This window comes from Vespa crabro, chromosome 2 (assembly GCF_910589235.1).
Source record: "Vespa crabro chromosome 2, iyVesCrab1.2, whole genome shotgun sequence".
NCBI lineage: Eukaryota > Metazoa > Arthropoda > Insecta > Hymenoptera > Vespidae > Vespa > Vespa crabro.
This window is the reverse complement of record NC_060956.1, coordinates 22279478-22301166: the sequence shown is the minus strand read 5'-3', so window position 1 is coordinate 22301166 and position 21689 is coordinate 22279478. Positions and strand designations below refer to the sequence as shown.

General features: G+C 42.2%; 1 protein-coding gene across 1 annotated transcript in view; it reads right to left on the bottom strand.

The window, feature by feature from the left end:
* LOC124433006 (probable serine/threonine-protein kinase kinX) overlaps window positions 1–21689 on the bottom strand; it is a 95505-nt gene that overhangs the window by 66052 nt on the left and 7764 nt on the right. The window contains exons 2-5 of the mRNA XM_046982484.1: window positions 14312–14341; window positions 12298–12400; window positions 10424–10643; window positions 789–912 (exon numbers count right to left, since the gene is read on the bottom strand). Coding sequence (XP_046838440.1) covers window positions 789–912; window positions 10424–10643; window positions 12298–12400; window positions 14312–14341 — 477 coding nt within the window. The remainder of the gene's footprint in view (window positions 1–788; window positions 913–10423; window positions 10644–12297; window positions 12401–14311; window positions 14342–21689) is intronic.

Here is a 21689-nt window from a genome sequence, read left to right as displayed (position 1 = left end):
AGACGTCGAAATAATTCTCGAAGCACGTAGCTACGCGGCATGCGAATGGTACGAATCGGCTTGGAATCTACGAACCACCGGCAGGCGTCGAGCCAAAAGCTCGACAAGTTTCTAGACGTACTCAATTAAAAGTTCGTCCCCGTGCAAGAGAAGTCGTGTTTTCTCCTCCTCCGCCTCTCGTACGATCGACTACTACACGAGCCCGTAACGCACGTTTCTCTCCACTTCCCTAGAAATCCTCTTTGGTTTTTTTTTTCTTTTTTTTTTTTTTCGTATAATACTTATCATCTTTCGTCGACGGCTACTGCTTCGATTAAAAAAATCTTAAAAGGCTTACCGGGAGCCAATTTCGTTCGATCCCTTCGTAATCCACGTCCATTTACCTTCCAAACTTGGATGGATCGATTCTCTCTTAGATTTTTTTCAACATTTACGCTCTTTCGATTCCACTGTCTAGATTGGAGTCTGACGATCGTGAAATTAAACGGATATATGCGTGTCAGCCGAGATTTCTTTTCCTAGCGATAAGTCTCGCGTTGAACACTTTTGGCAACCGTATTTGAAAAGGTCCTTTGACCATCGACCAACGAATGAACTACATCGTTCGACTTTTTATATTTCACGATGATCATGTTGTTGTTGCGTTTAAAAGTGTACGCGCGCGCGCGTGTGTATCTCGTGATAAAGAACTATAAAATTAAACTAGTATAAAAGCACGGTCGTATTGTCCTTATATATAATCATCTTTTTCTTTCTTTTATAGTGCAATAATAAATAATCGGACTTACCGTAAGGTAGCTCCAATCGACAGTCTATTAGTAGAGAGTGACCGGTCGGCTTTTTCGTGCCAATGATTTCGGCACCCCTCATTTCGAGCTCGGAATCCAAGCCGACCCACTGTCCAGAGCCCTCCTGCAAAGTGAAGGTATAAAACGATATAAATCCAAGATTCTACGGACGACAACAACTTAGGGAAGAGAAAAATTGTCGCTCTAAAAAAAAAAAAGAAAAAAAAAAAAAAAAAGAGAGAAAAAAGAAAGAAAAAAAAGAACAACTAAAAAGCATCGCTACGTTCGTTCAGAAAAAGCGAGCGAGAAGATCTTGCGATAAGATTGTACCTACTGGATTAAAGTAATTCCAAGGGCAACTTGAGGAAAAAATAAAAACGATCCAGCTTGTGGGACATTTTTTTAACGCTATATTTTAATCGTGAAATATCGTAAAAAGCTTTAATATTAAAGAGACTCCGGTAAATACGTAATGCAGAGTGGCGAATAGCCATATTGTTTGCCTTACGTCGACTATAATTCATCGAGTCGATCAAATATACTCGAGAACGTCTTGTTGATTCACGATACTGTTTATCTTTCATACGTACATACGTACATACGATATCTGTAGATAGCTAATTTTGTTCGTACTCATTTTTCGACCATCTTTTAAACGACGTTTGCGCAGTATACGATGAAAGAGTAAATAATTTAATGCACGTAGTAGATGGGGTAGTTTCGAATGCACTATAATTCATTCGCCGACGATTGCATTAGCATCGAGAATCAACGCGTTACGTCCCGACTGCTCGCGAACTCCAATTATTAAATAGAAGCGTGAATGTATAATAATTTATATAACTTCGTCGAAAGCGTTCTTTCCATTTGGCGTATAACGATCTGAATGCGTACCGTTGTTAGTTAGGCGTCGAGCGATAATGGCTGTAGCCATGAAATATTCTTCCTCTCTATTTCAATCGCGAAAAGAATCGGAGAGGTGGAAAAACCTGTTAGAAATGGGCCACAATTAAAGCGATACCTTTTTTTTATTTGCCATAGTAACAAACTTGTACCTTGAACCTTGAAGCTCTCGGTCTCGGTTATTTTTCTCCCTCTCGAGCAGTCGTACGTGAGAAATTTCAAAAGAGGAATTGCGTCAGGATATGCAAAATTATAATTCCATGAGTGGTTACGAAAAATGGTTAAAGATCGATGTCCTTGAAAGAGCTCGAAGTGAGAAAATCGAGATCAGGTCGATCGAGGTTTTCGCTCCTTTTAAGGACCTGTTGTACCCTATGTATTTCACCGTCAACGTCTGGAGAAAATATTTTCTTCCCTTTCTTGACTTTCGACGGACGTAACACGCGATCGTAAGTCGACGAGGGCACTCGACGTCCTAACGAATTCCTTTCAATTATTTCTGCCCCACTAATCCGATTCCATCACGAAACTAGACTACGGCGTTCTCGTTAGAGAAACGGCGAATCGTAAAAACTGAAAACAGCCTCGTCGACGCTAAAAGCTCGAATAAGGGTTAAGGTGCGGAGTAACGATAATTAGGATGAATCAAAGGATTTTCTCTCGTAAGCAAATTTTCTTAGGATATTTAGTCGCAGTTTAGCTTCGTAACATATTTGATAATTTTCAACGATCGATGCGACGAGAAGGAGAGAATAACGAGTAGTCTCGAAATATACGGAGATTGAGATTTTAAGAAATATCTACAATCTCGTTATCCAAGATCATCCGATTTCGCGCTGCTTCGAGAAAAACAGATAAAAGGAAAGGAGAATTATCTTTGGGCCAATGGGCCTTGTCATTCTTGCTCCAAAGATAAATTCTCCGTTTGGCATTTTGCGCACGACAAAGACGAAAGAGAAACATCGAGCAACGTTCTTCCATCGAGGATGCTAACGATCTAACTGCAAATTAAAGGACATTATTCGGACAATCGCAGATCGCAAATCGAGCGTACGCTGTGCTCTTAATCCTAATTGCTTCTTATCAGGATAACTTACTGTTCCCTCTCCTGTTCTAATATAATCGATGAATTAGCCACAATGGTTTTGGTTAGCCGCGACTCAGAAATACCGCGTCTCTCGTCGATCGATTGCTTTTGCAAAGTATTTCGATCAATTTCAACTTCTTTCTATTTTACGCGCAACGATAATTAAAGACGACTCGCTGTACTCGATCGAGGATGCTCGTCGATCCGCCCGAGTTGGAATTAATTCCAGCCTATTACAGCGCTACTAGGGGTAGGTGAATTGAGTTAGTGATATAGGTGTGACGTGTGGTCGCCCCCGTCTGATTTCAATCCGTCTCCATGCAACCGAGCCCAATTATCGTTTCGATCATACAAGAGAGAAATAAGTGTCTGAACGAATCGATGGAAGGAGGAGAACAGGGCATCATGGCAGAGAGAGAGAGAGAGAGAGAGAGAGAGAGAGAGAGAGAGAGAGAAGAGCGTTAACCATACTCTCGTTCGATATGCATCGCAATAAAATAAACTAAACGAACGTAATTTGCATTCCTATCTCGCGCCATCGAAATATACAATTCTTCCATGAATCTTATGGCAAAACTAATTTTCTTGCGATCGCTTCCATAATAATTCTTTTCGCCAATCAACAAATTAATTTCACATTTCTTATTTACTTTCTAGAGAAATATGTGTGTGATCGATTCGAGTGCATTTCGTTTTGACGTAAAAATTCTGCCGATCGATACGAGACACATTTTAACGGAACAAACGTGAAACGTCGATACTACCCGACCGAGTCACGAGGCGACACGATTATTAACGTCTCTATAAATCCCACCCCTTTCTTTTTTCCGCACGCGCGTTTTGACCCCTTTTCAAGATTTTTTCCAACAACCACCTCTTCGTCGTCGGCGTGTGCTGGCTCGGCGTTCTCGTGCCATCTCATGAAATTGAGCGAGGACAAAAAGAGAATTACGGTGTACGCTAAAACGTGTAGAGCGAGTAAACGAGAGAGAGAGAGAGAGAGAGAGAAAGCCTGGGTATTTGCGAATGAGGCAAGACGCCCCCGCAATTAAGGGTCCGACAACACAATGATTCTCCGCCATAATCTCCGCAAATAATTACAAACGTTGCGTGGGGATTTGTCACGCGATAAGGACGAACGCTCTATGACTATTTCCTATTATGACGAGAGAGAGAGAGAGAGAGAGAGAGAGAGAGAGAGAATATAACGATAGAAAGAAGAAGCCATCGTTCTCGTAAAAGCGGCTACAATTTCCTAACTCTCGATCGAACGAGATCTCGTGGTCGTTCATCAATTTCTTGGGACAACTAAGCGACTCGACTCGATCCTCTCTTTTAAAGATCACGCGCCAGTCCCTCTTTAAAGGAGATAGCGATTATCTCTCGAAAGACTCTCTCGAAGCTTTCGAGTTATCGAAGGAACGACACATAGAACGACATACTTGCGAAATCATCGAAGCGATATTCGGTCTCTCGTTCCTTCCTTCATATTTCCACGGCGTTAGGAAGGCAAACGAACGATTTACTTCGGAGGAGACGCTAGAAGGGGAAGATAAAGAGTAGAACGGAAATGATAGGATCGATCGAAGAGTGCCATCCTGTTGAGCCATTTCTTCATAGTCTTCGTGAGCCAAGACTGAAATCGTCGATCAGCGGAACGGAGTCTTGGAAATGATTCTCGATCGTAGCTGCCATCGAAGGCCTCCATCGAGGAACGAAATAAATCGATATCCGTTGCATCCTCCATCTCCGTTACTCCTACTTACATTACGCAACGGTCCTTTTTTATTTTTCTTTTCCTTTCTTCGAACTTCAAAAATGCCGATTTCTTTCTCGCTAAATCTCGATTCTTGTCTGATTAACGACGAGAGAGTGGGTGGTGGCTCTCTTTGGCCGTGCAGAAGAAAGGCCGGCAGCCATTGAAAGACCACTCTCGAGCGAGCTTTAAGTCGGTAATGAAAATGCAAATTTAGGTAGGTAAGTCTCCTCGACAGTGTTAAAATGGCGAAAAGAAGATCGATCTCTCCTGTGCGCGTCGTTCAGAGCCTCTCTCTCTCTCTCTCTCTCTCTCTCTCTCTCTCGGTGCGTCTTTTATTCTTATAAGGTAATAAAGTCTTTCGCGGAAAGGAAAGAAGGAAGAGCGGACAAGAAATAATAATCGAAAACTTTTCTCCGATCGGCATATTATATCTACTTTCGATAGTTAATTACCGGAGAAGGAATATTAGGTCGGTAGAAAGATTTTTGCGCGTGGCTTTGTTAAAAAGAAATGAAAATTACTTTTATATACCTATGTATATAAAAATGTGTGTTGAAGAAAATTGATAAAAGATTGTCTGCTAACCATAGCCATTTTTTTGACAAACGTCGTCTACTCTTTCGATAAAATGAAAAGCAACGAAGGATCGAAAAGTATTGAAGCGTGGAGAGGCAGGATTTTCATCTCCCGGGAGGAAGACGTTCTTCCGAAATCAAGGATATTCATCGTTGTGACGGCAAATTCAATTCAGAATCGCATGAGTGCGGCAAGCGTCATACCGTGGAACGTAGTGAAAATGTTGACGTTAGGGATAAAGGAGATATCGCTAAAAGCTATGCCAAGGCGGCACCGTTAGGGACGGCTGCTTCTTTCCACGTGTGCGTAGTGGCACACGTAAACTTCGAAAGAGAGAGCCATATACCGAGGCATGTTGCCGATGCCGTTCGTTTACAGTGCTATCCCGGCGTTATACCCCTCTCGAGTTTCTTGACATATCACAGTCAGCGCATTTCTAATGTGAATCGAATCGCTCGTACGAAGATCTCTCGCTCTTCGGTCGGCTCTATGAATATTTTAAGCCAGACCTGACCCAGATTGTCCTCGCAACAGAAAAAGCTACCAGATCTCGTTCCGTTTTCTCGCACGTTTTATCTTTCCTTCTCTTTTTTACACATCGCTTAATCAATCTCTCTACCGCCGCACCCTCTTCTCGTCACGTTTACTATAGTTTATCCGTTATATTTTCAACTTTCGTTCGTTCTTCCGCAGCAAACCTCCCACTCTGGTCACTCTGCTTCTCTTAGCCCACCTATTTCCTTCCCCTTTTTTTTTTTCTATCTCTTGCTCTCATTCCCCTTATGTCCCGACGTCGGCTCGCCAGACTCGTCGCGTCGATCGATCGTCTAGAAACTTGAAAGAATGGCTCGTCTCGTGATTCATCGTTTTTTTCTTTCCCTCCTTCCCTCCCTCTCCCTCTCCCTCTCCCTCTCCCTTCTACCAATCATTCGTGGTCACGATCACGAGGTTTAAAGTGCAAACGCGAATAAAAGGAAAGGCAAAAGAAAGGAAGCGCGACTTACGATCGTCGAAAAGTAATTTGTCGTAAGAACTTTGGAAAGAGGTGTTGCGTCGTAAGAAATTTTACGATGTAAAGTAGTGTATGGTAAGCTGGCTCGATTTAGGTCTCTATTCGAACGATACAAAGAAGAAGTGCGATATCGTTCGAGTCCTCTATCAAGGTCGTTGCCACAAGATCGGGGCTGGCCGTTCGCGTGTGCGCACGCAAAATAATGCCGTCGTAAAAGCACGTCGACTACGTCGCCTTGGCTTCCCCGACGGGCTTTCATTGAGCGCTCCGAGTTGGCTGAGCGCCAGGTGACGTCACGAGCAGGAAAGACTCGGAGATTGTTGCTAGCGATGGCGATGGTGGGACCAAGGTGGATATCATGGATGAAGGCAGTCATGGCTATGCTTCTTTTATTCTTCTCGAATCAAAAATTCAGGATGACGAGTTTAAAAACGTTGGTCTTTCTCTTGTCTCGTCATCAAATGTCGATCCTTACGCTCCTACGCTCGAACTCGAGACGTAAAGGAATGTCCCACCGGATAATCTTCCTTTAATAAAGCAAACATCTACGATATCTATGACTATGGTATATTCGAGCGGATGTATAGAAAGATTAGGATAAATCCAGGCGATAGGCTACTCTTGGATGCGGTAAGCGAGGACGGAACGGTTAAAGGGTGAGGCGAGTATTCGAGTGTGTGTAAAAGGAAGGGTCGTCTACTCGGACGTGACTGAATTACACCCCTATCCGAGGTAAGGCCACCCTCTAATTTAATTTGTACGACCCTCCGTCGAAAGATAAGATGTACTTGATGCAATTCGTGCGGAAAAAAGCACACTGCCCCTCCTCTCTCACTCTCTTTTTTCCTAGCTTTTGCACCGGTGAGAAGATCCTTCGTCGATCCTTCCTCTCCGATCGAACCAAACCGTGCCTACGTAATACGCTTATGACGATCTTACGCGACATTCTTTCGCGAATATCTCCGGCAAAGGCGCTACGCTATTCTCATAATTTTCAAAATCCTTTGCGAATCAATTGGATTAGCAAAGCTAGTCTCTTTTGTCGGTCGATCTTGCCGGTGCAGTCAAACGCATCTTCTTTCATCCGAAAGAATGAATATGTAAGGATACTTGAGTCGAAATTCTTTTCTGGGATCCTTCGCAGCTTGCGATGGTTCAAGGACCTTCGGAGTAGTGTGTGAGAGGGATAGAGAGAGAGAGAGAGAGAGAGAGAGAGAGAGAGAAGAAGGAGGAATATGGACTTTGGCCCTGTCATCCCATCTCTTTGAAAATGTCCCTTATAAGTCTCGGATAAATATCCAAACGTTTCTATTTTCGATATTAAAAATTGTGATCTCGAGAACGATATTTCTTAAAGTTATTTCAAGACTATAATTGTAACAAAATCTATAAGAGAAATTCGGTTAATATAAGCGGAAAAGCTTTTCTATCTTTAGACTTGGTTCGTTTTTTAATAAAGAAAAGTAGATGGAAACGTATGATATCATGGATAAAGTATAAGAAAGAAACGGTGAGGCCGCGGTAGCAAGTTTCATGTTACTTACGAATTTATGTATTCCTCCACCTTTTGTATCGGTCGTCTCTCTTCGTTCGAGCTTCGGAATCGTCAAACTTCTACGGAACGATATCGACTGTTCGAGGGACTTTTATTTGCGCTACCCACTCTACGGCAATGATATTTTATAAGCGAGCCGAGCGGGGAAAAGTTAAGGGAGAAAAGTGGACGGACTTTTCTCTTTCCTTTTATTTTCCTTTTTCGTTGCGAACCGAGCTATCGATGATATCGATCCGCAACTTCTTTCTTTCAACGATCTACGATTATTTTTATCCTCCTTCTTTTCACGCGAGAAAAATATTGAAAATTAAAACGTCAAATAATGTGATTCGCTCTGGCCTGCTATCGTAATAGCAAATCCTTACTACGAATTGTAAATTTACAGAAGAAAATAATAATAGGAAAATATAATCTGCCGCAAACTTGTTTGCATAAATTATAAATCGCTTCTTGATCGTTTCGAAGAATCACTCGATTGCTGATCAAAAGATTTGAAAGTTAATAATCGAGAAAGGGCGAAAGGGAGAAGGAAGATATAAAAGTTTGATATTAACAAGAGCCGAAGCTAACTCGAGGATAGATTATGGACAGCCTTTAAGCTTGGGATTACCGGGATTCTTATGTTTCCGTCACGCGCCTGCAAATGCTCGCCTCGATGGTAAACGGATCAGAGCCGGGATGTGTTTCACATTCGACTTATAGAACGCATTGTAAGATGAAAAGAGAGAGAGAGAGAGAGAACGCGCGTGCGCGCGGGTAAAGAGGGTGAATCGATGTCATTATGAAATTGTAGTCCGTGAAATATGATCGTCGCATTATCAAGAAGCATAAAATTCACAATGGACGAAAGACGGGTAAGCTTCTTCGAGATCGTGAAAGGAGAAGGTCGAAGACGTCGTTAGGTCACCGATAACGACGTGCGTCCAAAACGATTTGGAAAACTCTTGAAACGTTTAAACGATATGCTGCATCTGAAGAAGAAAGAAAGAGGAAAAAAGAAATAAAGAAAACGAGCGAGAATCGCACCGATTGAAACGACGAAAATGGGGAATAATTTTTGAATAAAAATTTGAAAAGAGAAGAATCTGCGATAATCGCATTATTGGGCAGTCTTATCAAAACTCATAGCTCGTAACGTATCGCATTAAATCGTACATGTAGCAGAGAATGTAATATGTAAATAAATACTTGTCGGATCATGAATCTCTCGAGCTTCGGAGTGTCGAAAGTTTTGTCGATAATTGAGAATGTCTGGACAAAAGATCGACTTTGGAAAGATATAATCTAAAGGACTATCGCGCGAGAGGTTCGAGGTAAAGAACCGATAAAAAGACAACGGACTTTCGTTCGTCTTTCACGATCTCGCAAGTACTTGCGACGAACGTATTTCACATCGTGCTTCCATCTTTCCTTCTAATACTTTTCGGTATCGTTTTGAGGAAATTTCAATTCCTGGTGACGAAAGCAACACTTAGCCAAATTACTTTTGCAATCTCTCTTCCTCTTCCTCTCTCGTTTCATTATTCGTTATCCTCCGACCGACTACATATATCGAAATCGTTTCACTCGAACGGTGGCTCGAACGAGGAAATAGAGTGAAATATGCGCTTGATAGATCGTCGACGCTCGCCGAAAATACAATAAATCGGAAAAATAGTTTCACGGCTCGAATCGGTCGAGACGCCTCTATCGAAGAGTCTCAAAAAACAGTAGTACTTTCGATCAAGGACCAGGGTGGTAATTGGGTTCAGTTCGTTCGACGTGAGAACACTCAACGAATTTCGTTACGTCTACGAACTTCGATCAGATGATTGAGAAAAAAAGGTAAAGATGTACTACATCGGGGATGGATGGAGAAAGAAGGAAGAATGTGTTTCCAAAAGAGCCCTCTTTGAAGCATCTCGTAAATAATTAGCGTTTCCTCTGTTCTCTCTCTCTCTCTCTCAAAGTCCCTCGAAGCTTCGATATTACACGTTAAGTGGTAGAGAAAAAAGCGCGTAATAGAAAAACTTTATTTCGTGAAATCGGCGTAAAAAAAATCTTTGCATACGATACGAGAAAGAGGATAACAAAGAAATTGAAGTATTGACTGTAGTACGACCTAGATGAAAGAAATATCGGTTAAAATTTGCTGCGATACAATTTCCTTATTAATGGATATATCCGAGAGATATTAAAAGATCGATGAAACTGAAAGAAGAATTTATCGAAAAGTTTTTCAACTCTTATGCTTACAATAGAATCGTGTCTTAAGCGTGGAATGAAACTGCATGCTGGAAAAGACTATTCGCTTAGTTTATTTCGGATAGTGCACGTGCATGAGTTAAAATTCTACAAAACTTTCTATAGCTACGTTACTACCATCGATTGAACATACAAAAAAAAAAAATATCTGCTCCAATATTTCGTATTTTTAGATAAAGTGATTTTGATCAATTTCAAAGTTTCCTTCGAATAATCGTGACGAATGAAAATTTGGAATCTACGATCGTAAATTTTCGCAAACATTTCGTAGAAAGTTTTTCGAAAAAATTGTTGCGAAAATTTGCTGCGACTGGCCGAATTTGATTTTCAGTCCTTTCAGCAAATATCAAAAGTTTTTCGATCGAGAAAAAATGTCCAAAGCTATATGCCTCGGAACGAACGAGTAAGTAGCGTTTCGGTAAAAGCAGCTATGCGCATGCACGTTCGATTGAAAAACGATGCTCTACTAAAAAATGTGTATGTATCGTGTTGAGTGTACCGTCCGAGTGTCGCCGAATGGTTGTGTATTGCTGTTGTTATCTGACGATACGCGTTGCTCTTGCTTTAACGCCGATGTCTCGAAAGTCTTATTTGACGTTACCTCGTTCATGTAGGACACTTCCGAAAGTGGGATGAAGTAGTAACCGAGAAAACGATCCCAGAGAAATCCCTTGCACCAAACTTCTACTAGCAGGCCAGCGTTCATATCGTTTGTTTCGCTGAAAAAAAAAAAAACGGATTTTTGCAGAGATTAACTTTTAATGGCAAATCACACGTTTCTAACAAAGTAACGCGATCGAATTTCGTAAGAAAACAACTAACTATGTAATTATTCGAAGGTCCAACGAGCAATCGCGTAATTATTGATGGCCCTCATTGTTAGAAACGTCACTTTAGCCCTTTGTCGAGGACCGAGACAAATACGCGTTAAATATATACACGATCAACGAATACAAAAGCTTGCACCGAACGTGCAAAAGTAGGTTAAAGATTTGTTAGCTCGTACATAAGGATTTGTATGGCGCCGAGAGTTTCCTAGCGTCACGATTCGCGCGTCCTTACTTACGTTCGAAACGTTCCAGCGAAAACTTGAAATTGTTCGATATGGATCGATTACTCAAGCGAACTATTTACTAGATATGATTAAAAAATCGTTATGATTATCCTGAAGGAAGAAATTTGCTGGCGAAACGCAATATGCGTGGTAATAGCGATAAAAGACCGGCGATCGATCGCTCGCTCATTGGTTAGGAGTTTTAAACGGGGCAGCCCGTAAGCCACCTTACCGGCGGAAACATTGAACCGGCTGCTTTCAACTATAGCTAGGTAGAAATATCGATGACGTCATTCGCCACTTGTTCGAGGCGGCCCTTCGATCCAGAACAGATACGGAATAGATGTAGAATGTAGTTGTAGAATAGATCCGAAGCAGATCCAGAACAGATCCGAAACAGGAGAGATCCAGGAAAATGCTTTTTTTCTTTTTCCAGCTCTCGGGCTAGCGAGCGGTTACGCGTTCGTTCGATAATTATGTGCAACCGGAGAAATCAATCCTCCCCCTCGTCGGCGTTTCAACGATTTAAACGTTAAGTAGATCTATGCTCGAGACGCGCTAACGATGCATAGAAACGGGCGGATCGGACCCGTTGAGGCCACATTCGCCTCTTTCTACGAGGAACAAAAAAGAAAGAAGAAAAGAAAAGAAGAGGAGAGAATAAGAGAGGAGAAAAGAGAAGAAAAAGGAATTGAAATTTTAAACGCACCTCACGATCTCGCTAATCGACCTATTCTAAGCCCGCTATCTCGTCGCCGCGAAGCTAAGCATCTATTTATATATCGATGATCGACTGGATCGGCTTACCCCTTAAGGGGGCTCGATAGTCGATCGCGAAATTTCGGATTTCACGGCGTTTCTCAAGCCCGCAGACGGAAAGTCAATAACGCGTACAAGCCGATAATATTTATAACCGCGCAACATTCTTCTTTTTCGATACGTACCTACCAGTTTCGTCCAGCTCAAAAGACATTCGAAAAGGAAAATATAGCGGAAGAAATAATAGAAAACGTTGTTCGTGCTCGAAATAAAAAAAGAAAAAAGTAGCTACTTTTCGAAGAAGGTGGAAAAGGTACGACGATGATCGTGAGCAACCGTTTTAAATTTAAATTGATTTTCTTGCGAGGCTCCGCGCTTCGCCTCCGACCTCGTTGAAAGTTTAAAAATAATCGAACCCTCTTAAACTCACCGTCTGACCTCGATTCGCAGCTTTTCTCCACCCTCTTTCGTTCGCATTCATCTACTTCGTCTTACGTACGAAACGATATCTATTAGAATATAATGATGGAAGGACGGTACGTAGGGATAATTGTACTCACAATAAGAAATCTTGCTCCCAGCTTGGATTGGCCCCCTTTACGGTGACTGTCGTCGACTTTACATTCTGCAGTTTCAGCGTTACGTACGAATTGAAGTCCTCCGCTGTAATTGTTAACGATAATCGTTCGTTCAATGACGCACCGTCGACTAACGAACGACGTACGAGCAAGTAAACACAGTTGCTACACTTTCACGAGAGAGACTTTGTTTTGCTAAAGGTTACGTGCTCGATAAACGTTCGTCCCGAATTACCCTCGCCCTCGAGGCACCCATCGCTAAACCTCTCTCCTTTTGTTCCGCGCATTCGTAACTACGATAAATACGTTCAAGTACGTTTAATAATCGAGCTACCTTTTTACTTCCTTATATCTTTTTATTCGGTAGCGAACGCTCGGAAAAGTTTGACTCTTATAACTTTATAACTTTACTTACAACTTTGCCTACTCTCTCTCTCTCTCTCTCCCTCTGTCTGAAGACAAGAATGTCCATTCTTGTTTTCGTCTGGGAAAGATATACATTCTTCTTTACTGATTTAAGTTCACCTTTAGGTCTCCATGTCTTTCACCTTACGTCGTAAAGGGTCTATGGATGATCGGTAAGAAATTAATATACGCGCCCACGCGTATCGTGAATCGAAAAGAGTACAAATAAAGCGACCTTTTGACCGTAGAAAAGCCAAAAGTTGACAAAGATGTGATTTTGTTTAGCAGCATTTCTCTTTTCTCTTCCCTTCTTTTTTTTGCCCCCCCCCCCTCCCCCCCATTGAAGTTTCCGCCGTCGCAAGCAAGGCGCGTTTCATTGAAAAGCCCGCGTACTTTTTCTCTCTTGACGCTTTCACTTTAGCTCTTTGCATCCTCGAACGCAATTTTTTTCATCTCTCGAATGCGCGTTACGGCAATATCTCATTTGATCCGATTTGAAAAGAACAAAATCAAGTTTACCTTCTTCGCGAATTTATCAGAGAATATCCACTTTCCTCCTTTCTTCGTTTTTTCCCTTTCTCTATCGCATACGTGCGCCGTATGTACGCCGATGAAATTAATCTACAAGGGTAATCGAGAAAAATCATTTCTATCCCGTTGAAATTCGTGTTAATTAATTCTTATCTCTAGTCGACTAACGATATATACGGTACTAAGCGATATGTAATATAATATTCGACGTACGAGATTGGTCTACGAAGAACGATACGCCAGGCAGGCGTAGAGAATGAAAGTGTGTATTTTTGCGTACTTCGTTTCTTCGAACAGGAAGGAAGAAAGTGCGATAAGTAAAACAAATCCTACACGCAGGAGTGGTTTTATGCGCGATGAAATAATGCTCTCTTTCTCTCTCTCTCTCTCTCTCTCTCTCAACTCTCCAGACGCGTACGAGTAGACGCGTTGTTAAAGCTCGAGTTAACGGATGGTAAACACAATATGAGAAAGAAGAATAAAAGGGTATAAAAAGGACTCAAGGTTTGTACGCGTCGATATGGAAAATTGAAAAGCTTCGAAGGAGCCTCGAAGGCGCCTCGAGGGAAATGAAAATCGAACGGCATCGTCGTAAAAGGATATTTTAACAGGCGCAAATAACGCATTTCAAGGCGGATTTTCGAAAATTATAGGAACGGCTCGACTAGGTGCATGCCACCCCGACCGAACGATGATAATTTCTTTTTGTACGAACGTTACGTCGCGATATTCCGGTCGAAAAGTCACATAACCTTTAGCTTGGAAACGTTCCAATCCGAACGCAACAAATTTTGCGCGGATCTCAGAATTGGAGCGTAACTAAGAGACTTCTCTTTACGTAGGTATCGATTTCGATTCCAATTCTGTGGGACAATCGTCCGCCGTTACGCTCGATCGGATCCACGTTTGCGTTTCGCTCGTGAAAGTTTAAATGGCAGGAGGAAACGATCCGCCGACAAGTCGGCGAAATCGCTTCTCTGACTCTTCCACTCTTCTTCTTTTTTCTTCTTCGCATCTTTCCTCCCCTCTCCTCTTCTTCTATATACCAGTTGATACGAACCTTCCTCGCAGACGAACCGCGCCTTCTTCACTGCAAACATAAAACGGAACGTTAAATGGTGCCGTACGAAGGGAAATATTAAAAGGCAATGTCTTAATCACGATTAGATGCCCTCCTAGAGATCGGGTTATCGGTGACGGCCATTAAAATCTTATAACGCGATTCCATTTCTTAGTTCGAAGTTGGAAAAAATGAAACGTCTCTTCCTTCGTAAAAGATCTCTTATCTTATATTAATTGTATTATTATCGCGTTCTTTGAGCAGGCAAAAAGGTGTGTCGGTCAAAGAACTGTTCCGTTCTGATAATAGATTGGACCGACGATGTCGATAAGCCGTTAGCACCGTCTGTTTGCACGAGACGAGATTGATTTGATGGAATTAACGGATTTTATCGAGAAACGGTACCGTCCCGTTCGCCCGATCGCGAATGTAAAACGTGTTAAAAGTCAATGAGATTCGTTCATACGTGAGCCACGTTCACTATTAATCAATTATTATATAGGTAGAACCTACAGATTATTAGAATCGAGACGACAGGGTCTCGTTTTTTCGTGCACGTGCATCTACATTTTTCTAGATCGGTATTTATACTAGCGTTTTACGTCGAATTATTAAGATAATGCGTAACCTGCATAAACGCAGTCAAAAGATTAAGATCGATAATATTCAAATGAAATTGTACGGCAGACGACAATGAAAATTATACGACCATTACGTGCTTCGGAGACGATTAATTAGATAATGTCCGATAACGTAACGCAGTCGAACAAAGTGCCATGTTACTGTGTCACCGTAGACTTTAATATAATTACAATTATTACGTTGGCAAGTTCTCGTCTTCGGCGTCTCCCAATCGATCTAACGGATGAAAAGAAAAAGAAAAAAGGAGTTCGAGTCAAAAAGCAGCGACGTCTCGGAGCAAGGATTTGCAAGTTTAGTTTATCGATCGACATAACATGCGGTACGTATTACGCTTACGCCCGACGCAAAACAACCTTCCGTACCTTAGGGCCGAACGCGTTTTACCTTCGTTCACGGAACCAATGGACTTTGTCGAGAACGTTAAGCCGTAGTTCCTCGTACATCCACGCTTTACACGATTTATGTTTGTCGAGCAAGTATCTCCTTTGTTCGTTTGTTTATCCGCCGGCACCAAAGGACTTTCTAAATTGATCTTTCGTAACCGCAGACTATGACGATCGATAATAAGTCAGCCAATGCAGACTTTAGAAAAAGACGCGAATAAACGGAAGAAACGACGCGCTAGTTATTTTCTTTTTCCTTCTTTTTCTTTATTTTTCCCTTTTTAATATCCTCTTATTAATGAAAAGGTCACGGTAGCGTGTCACACGTTACGGGAGCAAGCGTACACGCCGTTACGCCGTAATCCGATACGATGAAGTTTAATCGTGCGAGCGCGCGCGCGCGCCTATCTCTTTAAACGACGACCGACTGCGATCTGAAGCAATGACCTGTGCTAATAAATGCCAGTCGATATATGAGAAAGTCCCCCAACGTGAAAAGGAATAGCTCGGTTCTAAGGTTAAGTGCAAGAGACACGAGAATGGCTTCGCCGCGAGCTTAACTTTATTGCGTGCGTGCGTGCGTACGCGTCTATTATCTTACAAGTACGAGCCGAGGAAGATCCGCGTAGCGTGATCGCAAAACCGACAAAAGAATTTGTCTTCGGACCTTACGTTAAAATACATAATTCATCGAATGTAAAATACATTGGTTCTGTGCGTATCGAATAAAAATCGAGTTTGAGCGAATGAAAAATTTGAGATTGCAGCAATTTTTCTCAGCTAGATTCGTTCTCGTTGGAACAGGAAATAAAGGTGATCGTTTCAGTTTCAACGGACGCAAAGACGAAAGCTATCTCCTTGTAAATGGTTGCTACTCGGTCACAGGCGCCGTGTAAATATTTAAAAGGACGACGTACAAACTTGAAGTGGGCGGCCTAAAAACGATGACGTCACTGACCCAGACTCGAGTTAAAGTAACAATCATCCCGAAAGAAGCGTAACTCGGTCCTGCTGGCAACGCAAATATGTATTTTGCACTTCTGTTCGAACGGACCAAAGGACCAAAGGAGAAAGAGCGACCGAGAGAGAGAGAGAGAGAGAGAGAGAGAGAAAGAGAGCCAACAGGTGAACGCGACTTCATTATCCGTGCTCTTTACAAATTAATTACGCTCAGTCGCTTAAAAATAATTGGAATTTGCGCGGGAGCAGCTATGTGTTTACGAGGAACCGTTCAATACCTATGGCCTTGGCAATGGGCCAGTCGCGATGTAAACTCAATATGCAAGAAGAGAATCACGAGCTAAGAAAAAATTTCGTCACTGTTTTAACACTCGATCGTTTTGCAGCCGACGGTCAAGAAATCGAAAGAGAGACGCGTCGTTCCACGATCGATTCAGCTATGCTAGGCGAACGTGTCGTTCTTTCGTCCAATAGAAATCAACGAACTCGATAAATGACTTTGGAAAGTGTTTCTTGAAAATATCAAGTACACAAAGACAACGACGAGAGAGATGTCGTCGAATATCGAGACAAAAGGGACCGCCATGCGAATAGGGATTGAAAACCAAAAGGTAGTGGTGACGTCGACGGTACTTGCGCCTCCGAATAGAGAAGAAACGTGGATGGACTCGAAAAGAAATAATACGATGGAAGAACGAGAATACTTTGCGAGAGTATACATTTTGAAATTCGCGAGAACGCGTTGCATAAATAAATGGGCGTCATCTAGACTAGAGAGGAGGTGGTGGTGGTGAAAAACAAAAAAAAGAAAAAAAAAAGGAACATAACAACGATGTCAGCCTTAACGCTTCAGTTACGTTCCCTTACTTTCGAACAAGTCGAGACAATGGACGTCTACGTGTGAATACGAGCTGAGAAGTTCTTGTCCTTGCATGTGCCATACCACCGTACACGCTTCTGCATTGTACCATGTTTCTCCACGTTTTTACGCGAATGTATGCTTATGTGCATGTAACCGAGAACAATCTCTCTCTCTCTCTCTCTCTCTCTCTCTCTCTCCCTCTCTCTTTCGTGCTTCTGCGAGAGAAGGGAAGGGATTCACTTTCCACTCTCGAGTTTTCCTCCGGTAGCGTTTTAGCCAAGGGTGAGAAAACGAGAGAAAGAGAGAAGGAGAGAAAATTGACGTTATGGAAGAGTCGAGAATATGAGAGAGCGAAGGAGAATCGAGAAACCGGCACTACTGCCATATACGGTCGACGTTATTTATAGCGAAGCTATATTAAAGGTAATATTTACGCGACAAGCTGTAAGCACGATATCTTATCCAGGCATCGTAGCTCCTCGCAGGATTCTCCTCGCAGGATTCTCCTCGCAGGATCTGCGAAGAAACCACCTTTTATGATCTAAGCGCGCGCACGTACATGAAAAAAGAAAGAAAGAAAGTATATACCGTCGGTTTATATTTGAGGAAAAAATCCAAATAGGATTACAAGTAATATTATTAATTATGACGGAATCATTTCGACGCCTTTTTTACATTTTGCTGCAATTTCCCTCGGTGTTATTCGCAAAGTATCCTGTCCATTAGAAGCGAGCTAGATCATCGCAAGCTGGTTTCTTGCAACGTTACAAGCAATTTGGGCTAATTAGTCCGGTGTAAATTCGGTCTCCGTTATGGATAATCGATGGGAGAAACTCCGGAACGCTTCTACACCTTCGACGACGAAACTGTTCATCGTTAGCAGTGATAAATTAAAACGTATGATTATTACGATTGTGATACAGGGTTTAGGGATTAAAAACTTACGAAATTCTATCGTGCTTTCGCGGAGACTTATTATGTCAGCGAAGACTCTTCGTGTCACGAAGAAAGAATAACACGTTCGCACCTATATACGTAACCATGTGGCCCGGAGAAAGATAAGATAAGACCGTCGAACGTGCTATTTTTTACGACTACGTCACGACGAACATATGGTATTATCAATAAGGGTCGCTAAGAAAAAGAAATGGAGGAAGTCGCGAGGAATCAACAATGTCAAACGAGCTAATAACATAGAATATTAATGAACGAAGAGATCGAATATTCGCTTTCCACGGAAATGAAGGAACGCGGCCTAGTCTGTTCGTCGGTGCGAGAGTTGGCTCGAAATCACGTATTTCCCCAGAGGTGAATCCTTTAGATCTAAGGGATAAGATGTCTCAGCCTAAGGCCGAACGAAGTTCCCTTGGGAACCTTGCTATTGGGTGAATAAACAAAGGGTCAACGATCTCGAACGTAATCGAGAAGTATTGCGATTTAAAACAAAAAAAAAAAGAAAAGATAGATGTTCCTTTCGTAAACTATTGCAAATTACCGTTCGGTAATTGCGAGATGTAATTGCGAGATCTCGCGTTAACCCACCGAGTCCGGATTTCGAACTGGGCTAAAGTTGAAAGTACTTTGCCGTTTCTTTTTCGCTGATACGCTCTTGATACGCTACGCCAAAATTCTCGTTTAGGAGAATTTAATGAGACATAAAAATTGGTAAAATACTTTTACAGGATAGGGCCTTGGTAAAAAGCATCGCGTTTCACGGTATATAACTAGGAAATGAATAGGCAGTCCTCTCCGGCGTAAACGAGGAGGAGCGTTTCCGAATAAATAAATCACGACATGGTGTCGTGTACGTGAGTAGATCGAAGAATGAAACGATAAATTTAAAGGTAAAAAGGTACGTTAACTACGACACGGAAAATTGACACGATACGCGAGGACGGCTGTCGCGAATCGTCAACGCCATTTCATCCGGTCAATTAGTTGAGCCGATTGTGACGGGGAACGATATTATTGCGTAACGTTCTAATTATATATCCATCTAGGATGGCCGATAAAAATATATCTCGGCGAATAGGATTGGAGGTTTAATTGCAGACCTTATATATCGAGATATTCCCGATTAAGGACGTGTTCGACATAGAGGGAAAGCCGTTTCCAGCGGAACGAAGGAGAGTCGCTTCCTCCCGAGCAGGTCTCCGTCGTACCTTATATCAGTCTTTTATCCAGTTTTAGTTCTTCTATTGATAGAAACCACTTAAAGTGTCTCCATTGTAGGGTATAACCGTCGTAAATCCGTACTCTCCGTCGGAGTCCTCGAGGTTCGAGCAATTTCGTAATTCCCTGCGGATAATCTTATTTCGTAGGAACTTTCGAACGACTATAAATAGAATCGAATCTGAATCCAAATGTCTTCGTAAATCTCTTTTTCTTTACTCATACGTTTACTCCTAAGGGAATATTCGATTTAATTAGTCGAAGTTCGCGGCATTCTCCTATATAAATCCTTCCTGATAATATCGTTTTCGCGCGTAATTAAGTCAACGGGCAGCGCGCGAGCCGAAGATCTCGATTCCCTTATATCGTGAAATTTCTCCATTTTCCTTGATAAAGCCGATAATCGAAAACGAAATTATCGCGTTACAACCAAACAGCGATCACGAGATGAGAGAAGAAAAAGAAAAGTGCGATGTTGGAATAGGATCGAAGAAACAATAGAAAACCATGGTTAAACTTCGAGCCGAGAGAAACAGCTTCGTAATCGAAAGTTGGAGCTTTCTAGACGAGCTACTCTAGACTACATTTCCAAGCTGCGGAAAGCTCTTTCAGTCTCTGCGATCGGCGCTTTAATTTAATGAAAATACGAACTAAATGGGGTCAAACTCGTTTGATGGTAGAAAAATACGCTTCTAAGAAAATAGGTGGATAGTCCGTGGAAGCTTGTCGGAATTCTCGATGTCGAGAGTTCTCGACATGGAATAATGATAAATATCTCTCACCGGTATGGTCCCAGTGACACGGTCTATCGTGAATTCCCTTTGCTCTTTCGAAGAATAGAGCGCGAAAATAAAGAGAAAAGGTGGATAAAAGATGGACGTTGAAGAAGACGGAACGGAAGGACGGAAAGTCGATGAACGGAAAGTTGTTCCCCTCCACATTGTCGACCTCGCAACCGTCGAGCTCGAGTTCAAAGAACTCCGTTCGTCGTAACGACAACGCCCGTGTCCTTAACTAGGCGAGGTTCTTCCTGCGGCTTCGGACTCCGCTAGAATATCCATATTGGATTTCGCAACGTCCACACCCCGCTACCTGAAAAGCTCCGAAGAGAAAATGCACGGCTTGGCCCGGCTCAACTCGAGAAGGAAAACGGAACTGTATAGCATCGTTTGCGAGTAAACGACCGGTAACTACGTCCTCGGTAAATTATCGGGAAAAGAAATTTCATTCGGAACGCGATACGGAGAGGTACCTATCCGTTTATTCTTGTAATTTATCAAAGGACGACAATTTTAAAAATTCAATTATGCGTAGTCGGATATTTTCTAAAACGTAACCAAAAGATTACGAGATGGGAAAGAAATCTTTGTCGCTGTAAAGTAAATCCTTTCTAGGCTTATTCGATGAGATGAGAAAGCGGAGGGTCAAATATCGGTACTGACCACCTGTCGTACTTAGGTACCATAGGTACTTTGCTCGAATCGATCCATACATGGCTCGTTTCAAACTATCCTGATATATCGCACGGAGAACACGGCTGGAGGAACACAGAGTGCCAACAAGCCGGCAGTCGAAGCCGGCTGATCAAAGCGTTTCTAAAGTTCATTCCGGACGAGTCTACAACGGGTTTACGACGCTACCTCATCATCGATCTCTCTCTCTCTCTATATATATATATATATATATACACACACACACACACACACACACACACACACACCTATCTACCTATCTATTCTCCGCCTCTACCTCATTCGCCCTTTCACGATTGATCGAAAATCGATCGAAAGGTCAGAGACATAGATTCGAAAATGGTGTGCGTATGCTATTATTTTTACCTAAACACCGATCGTTCAAAGTTACACCTAAAAGTGTACAACGCAGTGAACAACGACCCGAACGAAGGAAACTTGAGAAAAGTATGATGCTTGACGGAAATGGCTTTGGAAAATATTGTCTCAAGCGAAAGAGTAAGGCATGTCGCTATTAGGTAGAAGGCACGTTCGCGAAACAGCCGTTACCCCTTTAACTTTTTTGGAATGTTTCTTTTACGCTTAAAAAGGCAATTCTATAGAGTTAGAAAAATGATCGAAACGTGTAGTACGTGCGGCTCGTTGGAGGAAGAGCCAACGGTTTACGTACAAGTATCGAGTTCGGACCGGCTGTTTCGTACTTCTCTTTATATTGGATTATAGCAAAAGAAGGACGAGTTCGTTAAAAAATTGATGCAAGAGTAACTCGCGAACAGTATTTTTTGAAAAGGTCAGGAGTTGCAAGTTTAACGAACGTGATCTTCATTACGCGGAGATAACTCGTTCATACTCGACAACCACGATCAATTCTAGGTTGCGTCTACTAA